Below are 12,156 nucleotides of genomic sequence, written 5' to 3'. Positions count from 1 at the left end.
ACACAGACGGTCACAGAGAATATTTAATTTGCTGTACTGCTCCACTACAGCAGAGCTAAAATACGCAGCCATTAAAAGTCCTAACAACAACTTAAGTAATTGGGTGATGACTATTTAGGTCAAAAGATACATCCATTGTCGATTAGTGGAGGATATCGATTGAACAGGTGCAGAATAAGAAAGTCCACAACTTATTAAATCTGCATTAAGTATTCCTCTCGAGGCGAAACATCCAAGGCCATTTTTCTTCAGATGATTTCTTGAGATTACTGCAATGCACTGGGCAGCAAAGAGGTAAGATAGATCTACTGTTGGCGCCACAATGACTGGAATAAACCTCCAGGATCACCAATAATTCTCCAATTTACCTTAATGCCTGGCTTCAACCACTAATGACGTATTCATTCGACTGGTGGCAGTTGTAATTACCAAACGTCTCAGCCAGGGGCTTTGTATTTCACACAGCCGAGGGACAGACTTTGTCTCAATTAGCTCTCGGTTTTATCTCCTCTTCCTTTTCTCTACACCTCACACCTCAGTGGCGCTGACAAGGATGTTAGTACCTGCTACACACAGCGGCACTATCAGTTCAATCCTTGGCATGACTTTGAAGATTAGTCACCGAACCATGAAGAAGCTTTTGAAGTGTTCGGGTTTCTTTGAAGTTTTGCGATCCGAGTTTCTTTTTTTTTTTTTTCTTGTCAATGTGTTACACAAAGTTTCTGCTACCTTTGAACATTTAGCCCGGCAATAAGAGGAGAGAGCAGTCACAGGCATAAACATAACATGATGGAGATTTGTATCATTAAAGTCCATCTGAGGGCTGGTTCTTACTGATGTCTTCGGCATATGTATCCTACAGGTCGCCTCGGATACAACTATCAGTGCTGCTTGCTGTGATAAGCAATCTCTTGTGGATAATTTCACATTTAATATTTACTCATGTCCACCAGTTGTACTTTTCGCTGCCCTGTTTGACCAGCGAGCTCTTTGAGAAACTCTCAATTGTATAAAATGACTTCCCCTTGGCCCTGAACACCAAAGGTTCAGAGATGTTTATTCCTGTCATGTGGAGAGCGATGAATAACTCAAATAAACTTTGCACTTGGCAGGCAAAATCATTATGAATAAAAGTGAAACTGACATTGGAGACAGCAAAGCAGGGAAACCTGCTCATCAAAGCCTGATGGCCATATAAAGGAGAGCCACAGCCAACATTTCTTGGCCAACTCTGCATGTGTAGGCAGAGTTTTCCTGGCTGCTTACCTCAATTTGAAATTAATGAATTTCCGGTGACTTGATTGATTGTGCTCCCTGCTGTGTGAACGTGCGGTCAGGCCAGCTGCACTCTGTCTGAGAGCAAGCCTTTGGCTCTCTGTGTGTCCGAGCCGCCACGCCAGCCCCGCTACGCCACCAGCAGAAACATGTCCACAACCCGAGGAGGTTGAAGCACCTTCTTACGAAAACGGTTTCAGCACCAGGCAGGGTGCTACAGGCAAGGGCAGCTGCTGCTGGACGAGGCCTCCGCTGACACACAGGTCATGGCACGGCTGCAGATGGCCGACCAGCTCCGCTGTGCAGCACCACCAGAGAAGAGGCGATGCCAGACATATTTTTTGCTACAACCTTTTGGAATTCGTCTCAAAAGCAGAACACATTCAACTACATTTATATGCATAAAGCACACCACGAACAAAGCGCATATAATTTGAAAAATTAGCTTATTTTGATGACAATATACTGATAATATTCCTGCTTTTCCGCATAGTAATTCCATAAACGGAACCTGTGAAATTTAAGGTCATTTAAATTCCACTGAGCCGTTGCCAAGCCTTTGAAGCCAAAAAATTGCCTGTCACCCTCTTACAATACAGGCTATTGAGCGCAGCGCGGCTCACAGGGGTGCCCATAAATAAGAAATATCCTTCTGCAAACTGTTAATTGTGGGGAGCCAAGAACAAGATTAAATGAAATGTCCCCCTACTCTGACAAAATATGCTGCTGTTTGGCTACACGACTCTTGTAGATACTGAAGCCCGGGCTGCAGTTTGCGTTTTTCAGCACACTTTTTAAAGAGTAGATTAATGCCCCTAATGAAGAGTTGGGACTTTGTTTTTACCTCTCCTGCAGTGTAGATGTTAACAAATGCTAATTTGCCCCCATTAAAAATTTGTCCCGGCTGCAGCTTCAACTTGGAGCGCTAATGATGACACATCCAGATTTAATTAGAAGAGCAGAACGGTCAACGACCAAATACATTACACCCACCAAAGGCATACCTCTACAACGCTCCAGCATGTTTAAACACTTTGGTTTCAGTTATGTCACCTGGTTTTGAGCGTCTCTCTATGGATTTTAATGTGGTTTGCTGATCATTATTGGCTACATTTTGAAAATGCACCAGATAAGATATTCATTCACCCAATAGCCACAGTAAGTGATAGGCAACAACTGACAACAGTCGGAGCAGCAGTGTCCCGCCTGTCTAATTTGTTGTTAACTTTTAATTAAAAAGCTTGTGTGGTGTTTCTGCCCAAAGGCACGAATACAAAGTGCAATTGAAATACAGTCTTTCCTGAACTGCTTGGTTTGCAATCCTTGCAGTATTTTTTGATTAAATGCGACTATAATCAGCACACACCTTGAATGTGAAGGAGGTCTTCCTATAGTCATGACCCCTCAGAGTATCATCGCCTGACTCTGCAGCTCCCATCAGCTCTACGGAGCTTTATATTCACTGTATACTGTCTGCCCAGGACCAAAACACAGACAATGTGTTAGTGTTGTTAGTGATAACAATATGAAAATGTTGTGTTTATGTTACCCCACAAGGCAGCTTGATTCACAAGATGTGTTCTTTTGTATCCATCGTTTCAGGCTTCTAACTATGCTCTTGTCGCCGAACACAAAGGTATTAAACCAACCAGGTGAAGGTGACCACCAGCAAGAGAGCCGACTGTTTGTCTGAAAACAACAATAACTGCTCCTCGAGAGGTTAGCGTGGCGGCTGCTATAGCATCAGGTATATCAGAACTGGAGAGTATGTTTCATTTAAAGGAGACCAAAGAATGGCACTGAAGGGATTTCACGATAGAAGAGTTTCTTCTGTTGACTGGTTTCGGAGTTTGATTTACCAACAGCTGGTGACGGTGCTCTCCTACTGTTGATCTAACGGCTGTGATTGACGGTGATTGACAGCTGATGCATCTAATCACCTGCCAAGTATTTTTTGAAAGTGCCTGCCCTTTCCCAAACAGTTTCAGGCAGCACCTTTCCAGATGGTTATATGTAATTAACCATCTGGTGCATCAGGTTAGTGTTCACAGCTTGTTCGGCCAAAAATCAGTTTTGCAAGTTATTCCATTTAAAATGAACGAACACAGACCATTCAGGCTGGTTTACAGCTGGTTGATAGTGTGCTGTATTTAGCTTGATTCAGTGAATTTGTCTAAGATTGTCATTTTAACCTTCCAACAGAGTTTTAGAGTAATAACATGTATTGCAGTGATGGTTTTAGTTACTTCAGTGGTGATACTGGCCTATAAACTGCCCTATACAACTGTATCTTAAAGCTAGGGTTGGTAACAACATCTCTTAACATCCTGACAGCAATAAATGAATCAAATGCTCTAATGATTAAAGCAAAAAGATTATTTTACAAAACTAGGTTAATGTATTGCTAAAGCTATTAGCAAGCTAGTCACACAAGAATGACAAAAAATGCAGACACAATTTCACAAAGAACACAGCCTCTGAGGCAAAGAACAGACCCGCTGTGGCAGCAACAAACTTGTTCAGCAGCTAACGTTAGCACAAAGCACACAGCCCCTGAGCCAAGCTAACCCGGTTAGCACAAAGTACACAACTACAGCAGTAAGGAGTAACTGTCACGTTGGGTGGCCTTTTTCGACTGAAGTCCATTCATGACGGCTAATTGCTTGTGTTTATATGATTTTGGCATCAAAGTTGTTTATTTATATATTTAATAGACCAAATAAGCTAGGGGGCTTGTTGAACGTAGCCAACTAGCAGCTAACACACCTCGCTGATAGAGCTGCCAGGCAGTTGGTATTGGTGTAGTCAGGCAGTGATTAAATACTTTGAACATTTAGCTTGCTCTTGCTGGTTGCTACAATCTACACCAGTTTTTAAATCTGTATATAATATATGGAACTGCGATGCAGTAGATTAACATAATAATGTACTCGTCTTCGGAAGTAGTCACGGCTGCAGCCCCGCAAGTAAGAAATAACTGTAGTACAGCAAATTAGTTTCTGTTTTTGAAAAGCTGTGGTAAGCGAATGCAATAGCCATGAAACTTTGAGAAAATCAAGTCTGAGAGTGGAAGCAGTTTGCATGAAAACATAGGGAGGTGAAAAGTTCAAAGTTTATTTACAGTTTATTCCCATGGGAGTGTAAAGTACACTTTTCCATTTCCATTTTGTGATGCTTCATTTACACTCCACCACGTCTCAGAGATAATCATTTCATCAAAACATCTGATGTGCATAAAACATGATCCATTGCTATAGTAACCAGCGGTATATGAAGTAGTTAGACTCTGACCTTTAGTGTGTTTCATGCGTTGTTTTGCCACTTGTACTTAACTGAAGGATTGCAACACTTTTCCACCAATGCCCAAGTGTCTTTATGTTGATTTTTTCCTAAAGAGCCATATGCCTGATGTGCTCATAAACACCCCGATCGTGTTGCTCAAGAACAGATGCTGATGCCTGTCTGCCGGCCCATTTTGAGAAGAGGGGAAATATCTCACTGCACTGTGGAGAAAAAGCTTTTAAATATCCTTTGGAGCTATGTTCCATTGCGGAGAGGAAGCTTTCAAAACAATCATGCAGAGTGGGTTTAAGTCGTAAAACTCCCCAGTGCTAACCTTACCAATCAAATTGGATTAAGAACAGACAGAGATTGATCTATTCTGCGCTCGACAGTTCACTGTGTTTGACCGGATTAGTTTCAACTCTGTGCAGCTGTATATGACCATTGAAAGAAATGAAATCTTGTCATTGCAGCTGAAGTGTCTCCCTGTCCATCACAAACAGTGGGCTCCCCCTGGACAATAACAAATTCCACTCGTATATCATCCAACGTCTGCCATGCCCCGGCACACAGGAGTCTCTCCCACCTCATTTTAACAATTTCCCGACTGCAGGTGACTGAGGGCCGGAGGAGAAATGGCTCCATTTGCATCTTAGCTAATTGTATCATTGCTCTGGGCTTTCTAATAGTTAATGAATTTTCTGAGAACGGAGGAGTTTGGGAGGACGAAAAAAAAAAGGTTGGAGCCGCAGAGCATATAGCTGCCATTTGTAGTGAAATGAGATTTGTTGCAGGTAAGAGGAAAAGGCCCTGCAGAGAAAGGCCGTGGTATTGAAGTTAGATAAAATGAATGAGGTTTATACGGTTTAATCTTTCTCCCAAGACCGTAAATGTTTTGTAAACCCCCAAGTAAGTAAAGAAGGTAAAATCCTGGATTCTTATTCCTTCAGTGGAAAGCTCAATTTACAATCCAGAACCAGCAACTGCAAGCAAAGGGAAACATGATGAGTGACTAAAGCTTAGCATTCAAACCTTATTGCCAGAATCATTGTTGGCAAAATTTTGCATTTGCAGATAGTACAACTTTACATTTCTTTAGGGTCAGTTTTCAATTTTATGTAGTGACGACATTGTGCTTATGCTCTGGTTAGGTTTACAGTATATAAACCTTTACTATAACAGTAAAAGATCATGTTTTAGCTTAGAGAACCTGTTTTGGTCACCACAAACATGACTGGAGATGTTCTGAGGTATGTTTTACCAAACCACGGATATGTTAAAACTTTGCATTTCTTCAGATTGCAACTTTACACTTGTTTAGGTTCAGTTTTCAATTTTATAACAGCTTGGTTAGGGTTAGGCAAAGATCACATTTTGGCTTGACTGGCTCTGTCGCCGCACACACAGTAGAAATTGTCACAGTCTCACGCCTCACGTTTCGTTGCCACTAACATAGGCTGGATAATGTCCAGAAATCTTATTAAAATATATGATATTCCACTTTATATGACACATAATGTAGAATTGTTGATATGACACGTAAAACATGTACAAATTTGAGTGTATCCGTGGTGTGCAGAAACGTAAAATGCATTTTATTCTGGCTTCTGGGCCATAAATTCTTGTGAATCGAAAATCATTCTTGGTTACATGACGGATTATCATGATTTATCAAAGATTTGTCCAATCATACTGAGGGCTAGTGGAAACGCAGTGTCCTGACATCAACATTCTGAGTACCCTAGAAAATCTGAAAATCTGTTTTCATCTCACAGCGTTGTATCCAGTGTGTTATCTCTTACCACCTGATGGCCTCTTCCTACAAAACAAACCGACAACAGATCTACACACACTACACTTTGATATCTGATTCAATGTCCTTCTAAATCGAGCATGGAGGATGATTCTCCAAGACGTTTGAGACACTGAAATAGCCTGAATTTCATGGTTGAGGTTAGCAGAAAGGAGTTTGCACCCCTTGATGTCCCGTCACACCATTATAGGTAAAAAAAAATCCACTAAACTCAAAAAGACTCTGCTGTTTTTCTCTGTAAGCACTATTCAGAGAAAAAAAATCACCCTCAGTCTCACAGTTATGACTTGTGATGGTCATAAATAGTGATGTTGTGTAAATGTCCCATTCACAGTAATTCATTTATGTTTTTACAATGCTTCAAGCACCCTTGGCGGACGAAATTAGAGTTGTACCTCTTCCTTTTATAGACCCTCTTTGCCGTAGCTGTCTGCTTACTGAGTTGAATTCCAGCCCAACACTTTGTGCCTTGACTCATAAAGCCAAAGGGCAGCGACTGATTGGAAATGTGGGGAGAATAAGGTTTATCTCGCTCTCACTTGAAGACTAAACACATTTCAAGAGGCAGGGAGAAATGTGGAATGTCCCATATGGCATTTAATTGGGTTTAAGGCCTATTATCCTGTTCGTATTAAATTACATTTTCTTCTTTTACCATCATATCGGGCTAAATTTTGTGACAGCGCTGCCTTTGTAGGTTCGCCCTCGGACTTCAGAAAGGTGCACAAATGTATGTCTGGTTGCAGGAATGCTCTGCAGTCCACAATACAAATAGCAGCATTGATTTACAAATAGAGGGAATTTATTTCTCGGTTGTTGCCATTGCTTTCACAGGCGGAGGGACACATTTTCAGACAAGATATAAATGGAAGGAATCCATGAAGCAATTATTCCACCTCTGCAGTACATGGCAGCAACACCAATGGAAAAGGTGTATCGGGCTACCTGTGTCTGTTCTTGTTCACTGAGCAGCTTCTCCAGCCTTTTCCTCAGCCCGTCAAGCTGCCTTGGCAACAATCAGAGCAGAGTGGCTGAGGCATGGCGAAGAGAAATGTACAGTGGTGGAGTGGTAGGAAATTACAAAAGGAATCAATTCAATGAGTTCCCTCCCTCCATGGAAAAATGTCTATAAATCAGGCATGTGGCCAGACCCAAACAACAACCTTTTAAGAGCCTGTCTACCGAGGCACAATGCAGCGGAGAGCAAGGTACAACTCAGTAATATGGCTGCTTTTGTGTTTAATCTTTTTCTTTCACTCAACCATTTTCAGTGCCGACGACCACACGACCTTGGTGGTTTTTTTCAGCCGACCTTATCGTCATTTCTTTATCATTCTCATGACATTGTGATGCTTTTTCATACCTTATCAGAGGTAAGGCACGCCAGGAGTTTTCTGTCATGCCAGAGGAGCAGTGTTTCATTTCGAAAAATGAGACATCCACCTTTTGAAAAATGTGACAGCTATTCTGACACGAGCACGCCGGCATGAAAGTGAAAACGAAGATCTGTCTTTGGCTCTTTACTGACAAAAAAAGGCAGCACTGTAGACGCTGTAATCATTTTTAAAGAGCGTGCTTTGAACAGCAGGTCATCATTTTTCCTCTAAAAGCAGTTTTGTAGACTGCAAATGAAGCCCTTCTTTTGATAACAAATGTCAGGTCGTCTGAACAATTATTTTGCCAATTACACTCCTGGCGCGTATCACTTCATGTGCTGTCTTCCCATGTTTCTGCTCCTGACGCCATCACCTCATAGGATGAGACGCTTAATGGAGGTTGTAAATAAACCAAATGGCAAGGTCAGCAGGAAAACCACTGATGGAATAAATTAGTGTCCTGCCCTAAAGAAAACAACAGAGAAGACAACATGAAATATAACAGTAAGGAGTGGTAAAAGGTCTCCGTGACCGTTACCCACCCCTGATTTATCTGACGAGAGAGGCAATCTAACGTTTCTCCTCTGATTTGTCATGTTCCCCGTGACCTGTCCATGAGCATCAATATGGGCTGGGTGTCAGATTGTGGGTTTAAACCACAGTTAGGTGGTCATTGTGGAGCTCATTTGAGTTAGCACGTGTGTGTGTGTTTGTGTGTGTGTGTGTGTGTGTGTGTGCGCACGCCTGCACCACATTAATTTTCAGTGTCTGCTGCTGATAAATGTCAAGGCCACTTGAGAGATGGCGAGCAGCAGTTTGTTCCTACACACACCCACATGCGGGGACGACACACGCCGATGCAGCACTGTAAACAGCGGACACACAGGAGCGGTGAAACGTCGGTGGGTGTCGAATAGTCATGGGAAGGCGAGCGGCATTATGCTGCAGGTGATGTAATGCTAAAAACATGTGCTGCCGAGTGAAATAATATGCGTTTATCCATGAATGAGCAGCCGAATGTCTAGCATGATCTCTGTCTCAGGTGTAATGGATGCCTGACAGAGAATCTCTCCTCCGTAAATCACATGGTTGCCTCCCGTATTTCCTGGATGACTGGACACTTTCCTCCTCCATCTACTGTAGGTGCAGAGCAACCGTCCCTACGATGGAATTCAACCATCACTAAGTTTGTGAATTACATCCCTCTCGCTGTATTTTTCGACATAATCTCACGGCCATGCTATAATTACCTGAGCAAACCCATTATACGTAGTGGAGCACTTCACAGTAAAACTACATCATGTAATTGTGCGGATACTGAGGCCGCACCACACGGTGTCAGATCAGGGAGGCTGAGCTGTGGAAAATTAAGTTGGATGGAGGAAAAAAAAAAAAAGACTGCTGGTGACAAAAATGTGTGTGCATGCGTGTATCCACATGATATTCCAACAGCATCAGTGTTTCCTTGGTTACTAATCCTATTTACGGAGGATTGGATCCATTATTCAGGTTCTTCGTCTCAAAGCTGAATAGTTGTTATCACCGTGTGTCAGGGACAGAGACTCAGAGGAGACAAATATTGAATATTCAGTGTTTTCTTCACAATATTTCACAGTATTTAATGTACTAAGTGTAATCCTTTTCGGAAAATAAACAGTAATGAAAACCTGGATTTCTCCAGCCACAAAAAGGGAATGATGTGTGCGGATAAAAAGGAAAATCAATGGGAACAGCAAAGAGACACATGCAGGATCTATCTACTGTACATACATAAGTGCGAACTGTAATTAAATACTGTACAAAACTCAAATTGTTCAAGAGTGCATCCTTTCCGTGGGAGAAATGAGTTCCCCTGATCATGTAAGCCCGTCATCTTTCATAAAAAACTAACATTCAGGTTATGAAAAGGTCACTCAGAAATAATTGCAGGGGAGGCCTACAAAAGCTGAGGCTAATGTACGCTGATAACTTGACAGCACAAAAAAGTCTGAATAAAACTGTAACATGAATTACAGCCTACGCGTTCTGTGATCAGTGAAACGGCGCACAAAGCATTAGGGATGCAACAATATGGGTATTGAGATAGCAAAGCTTTCCCACTGACAGCTACTGTATTTGGTTTCTCACAAAGCAGAGCAAACTGCTGCGACATTCACATATTGTTGCTCCCCCTTTAATTCTCCGACTCAGCCATCCAGTGGTGGCGTTTCAGCCATGCAAAAAATGTGGCTTAGATAAGCAGTTGACTGGCCAATGACCTTGTACGTGAACTAAATACGGTAAACAAAAAGCCTTCGAAAATGTGTCACTGATGTTGATTCCAACAGCAAATTTTAAGAAAAAAAGCTTGTGTGTCATGGCGCCCTAAGGTGATCAGTATTAATTAAGACATTAAGGCATCAAGAATCATCAAGGTAAATGGAATAAAATGTAGTCAAGAAATAAGCTGAATTATTATGAAATGTTGTTTAATCATTGTTATTCATGTGAACACAGTTTGTATATTTAATTAGTTAATTTTGTTTTTCAAAATGCCCTTTCAAGTCTGTTTTTATTTAATAATGGCATTTTCCACAGAGTGACATTATTATTTCAAAATGTCACTTCTCATGACAGTGACTTATAGCTCATATTCACACGGCGGCCATTTTCCTCTGAGGTCGCGCTCAAGGTAGGAAGCTCAAATGTCGTGCTGCTGTGTGCCGGTTTCAAGTCATGTAAACACAGGTAATCTGAGAAATTGTTGTGATTTTACTTCCTAAATGCCCAGCAACTGTAAAGACAAAATGGATAGTGAAAACCCGGAGGACGTCGGGCCATATTTCAAGGTAAAACAACACAACCCGTTAGCTACCGTTAGACGACAGCAAACGTTTGCTTCCAGCCACTTCCGAGCTAACGTTACTGTGTCATAGTGTTGCATGATATAATAGAAAAGGGGGAAAATCTAAAATACCAATACAAATCTTGGACACATTTATTTAAGCATAGAAGTGCAATGCTTGTAATCAAACAGTAATGTTAGCTAGGAAGTGGTTGAATGCTAACCTTAGCTAATCAAATATGTTGTTCTACCTTAAAACATGGCTTGATGTCCCTCCAGATGTTCACTATACATCATCTTTTCAGTTGCTGATCAATCAGGAAGTGATGAAAAGAGGACATTTTATCAGATTCCCTGTTTATGGTCTGTTACAACTTGCAAAGTGGAACTCAGCAGCAGAGGAAAATGGCTGCTGTGTTAATATTGCTGCCCCCTCATTTTGAAGCCAGTCACTTGCCCCAGGCTCTCAGCAGGCCAGGTAGCTAACTAGCCATCTCCTGTTGACTTGAGAAACCACAGAAGAAAAACTGTAAGTCTTTGCTCATCAGAGTTATGTTTTTTCTTTTACAAACTTCTTTGAAATCACAATGCTGCCGAGGTAACTCTGAATAAACCGGCTAGTGAAAGCTCAAGAACCAGTCTAGCTAGGTAGCTGACAAGGTAAGTAGCATGTGAGGTCTTGCAAATGTAGCTTAATAAAGGAGAGAGTTAAGTTTAGTTGTAAGTGTGCTGTGTTAACTTAGCTAATGGGAGTTAACATGCTAAATACAGCCACAGAGGCAGTTGTTGCTTTCTGCACAGGATACCTGCTTCCCCCGGCTAACGAGCTAATTATCTTAAAATGAGGCTTGATTAAAAGTGAAGAGCAAGTGTTAACTGGCTCATTTAAAGTTATCTTGGCAGTGTTGTGATTCTCAACATGTTAACCAGTCTTTTTCTGTGGTTTCTTTAGCCAACAGAAGCTAGCTAAAATGAAAGAAAATGAAGAAAATGAAGATATATTTCATAATAATGAGGTTTTTTGTATTATTTCCTTTAATTATTTGATGGTTTGTTTAAGTATGTTACTGTATGAAATATGTATTGATTGATTTAAAGGTAGGCAAGGTGATTTTGGAAAATACAAAGTCAGTACTTGATGACCTGGGAATGAAACTTAACAATCAACTATCTATCTCCATAATCACCTTCCCTGTCTTTAATAATGTAGACCTCGGGCTCACATGGTGTTTAGCAGAATTAGCTGGAGTTTCCCCGTCCAAAGCCTCTAAAGCCATGTCGTATCCTCCCCCCCACTCTGTCTGTGTCCCAGGAGGGCAACTGGAGGAGAATGACTGGTAAAACCCAGACCAGCAACGTGACCAACAAGAATGACCCACGCTCCCTCAACTCCAGAGTCTTTATCGGCAACCTCAACACAGCCATTGTCAAGAAGACTGACATAGAAGTCATCTTCGCCAAGTACGGAAAGATAGTGGGTTGCTCTGTGCACAAGGGTTACGCCTTCGTACAGTACTTGAACGAGAGGAACGCCCGAGCAGCCGTGGCGGGGGAAAATGCCCGTATCATCGCTGGACAGCCTCTCG

General features: G+C 41.7%; 1 protein-coding gene across 5 annotated transcripts in view; it reads left to right on the top strand.

The window, feature by feature from the left end:
• LOC311249074 (RALY RNA binding protein like) overlaps positions 1 to 12,156 on the top strand; it is a 109,420-nt gene that overhangs the window by 35,058 nt on the left and 62,206 nt on the right. For all 5 annotated transcript variants that reach the window (XM_084339802.1, XM_084339801.1, XM_084339800.1 and 2 more), the window contains one exon: positions 11,883 to 12,156. In XM_084339802.1, coding sequence (XP_084195928.1) covers positions 11,901 to 12,156 — 256 coding nt within the window. In that variant the 5' untranslated portion in view covers positions 11,883 to 11,900. The remainder of the gene's footprint in view (positions 1 to 11,882) is intronic.

The sequence above is a fragment of the Pagrus pagrus genome, assembly GCF_965226575.1.
Source record: "Pagrus pagrus genome assembly, chromosome: 20".
In the NCBI taxonomy this organism is placed as follows: Eukaryota; Metazoa; Chordata; class Actinopteri; order Spariformes; family Sparidae; genus Pagrus; species Pagrus pagrus.
This window is presented reverse-complemented; position numbering and strand designations above follow the sequence as displayed.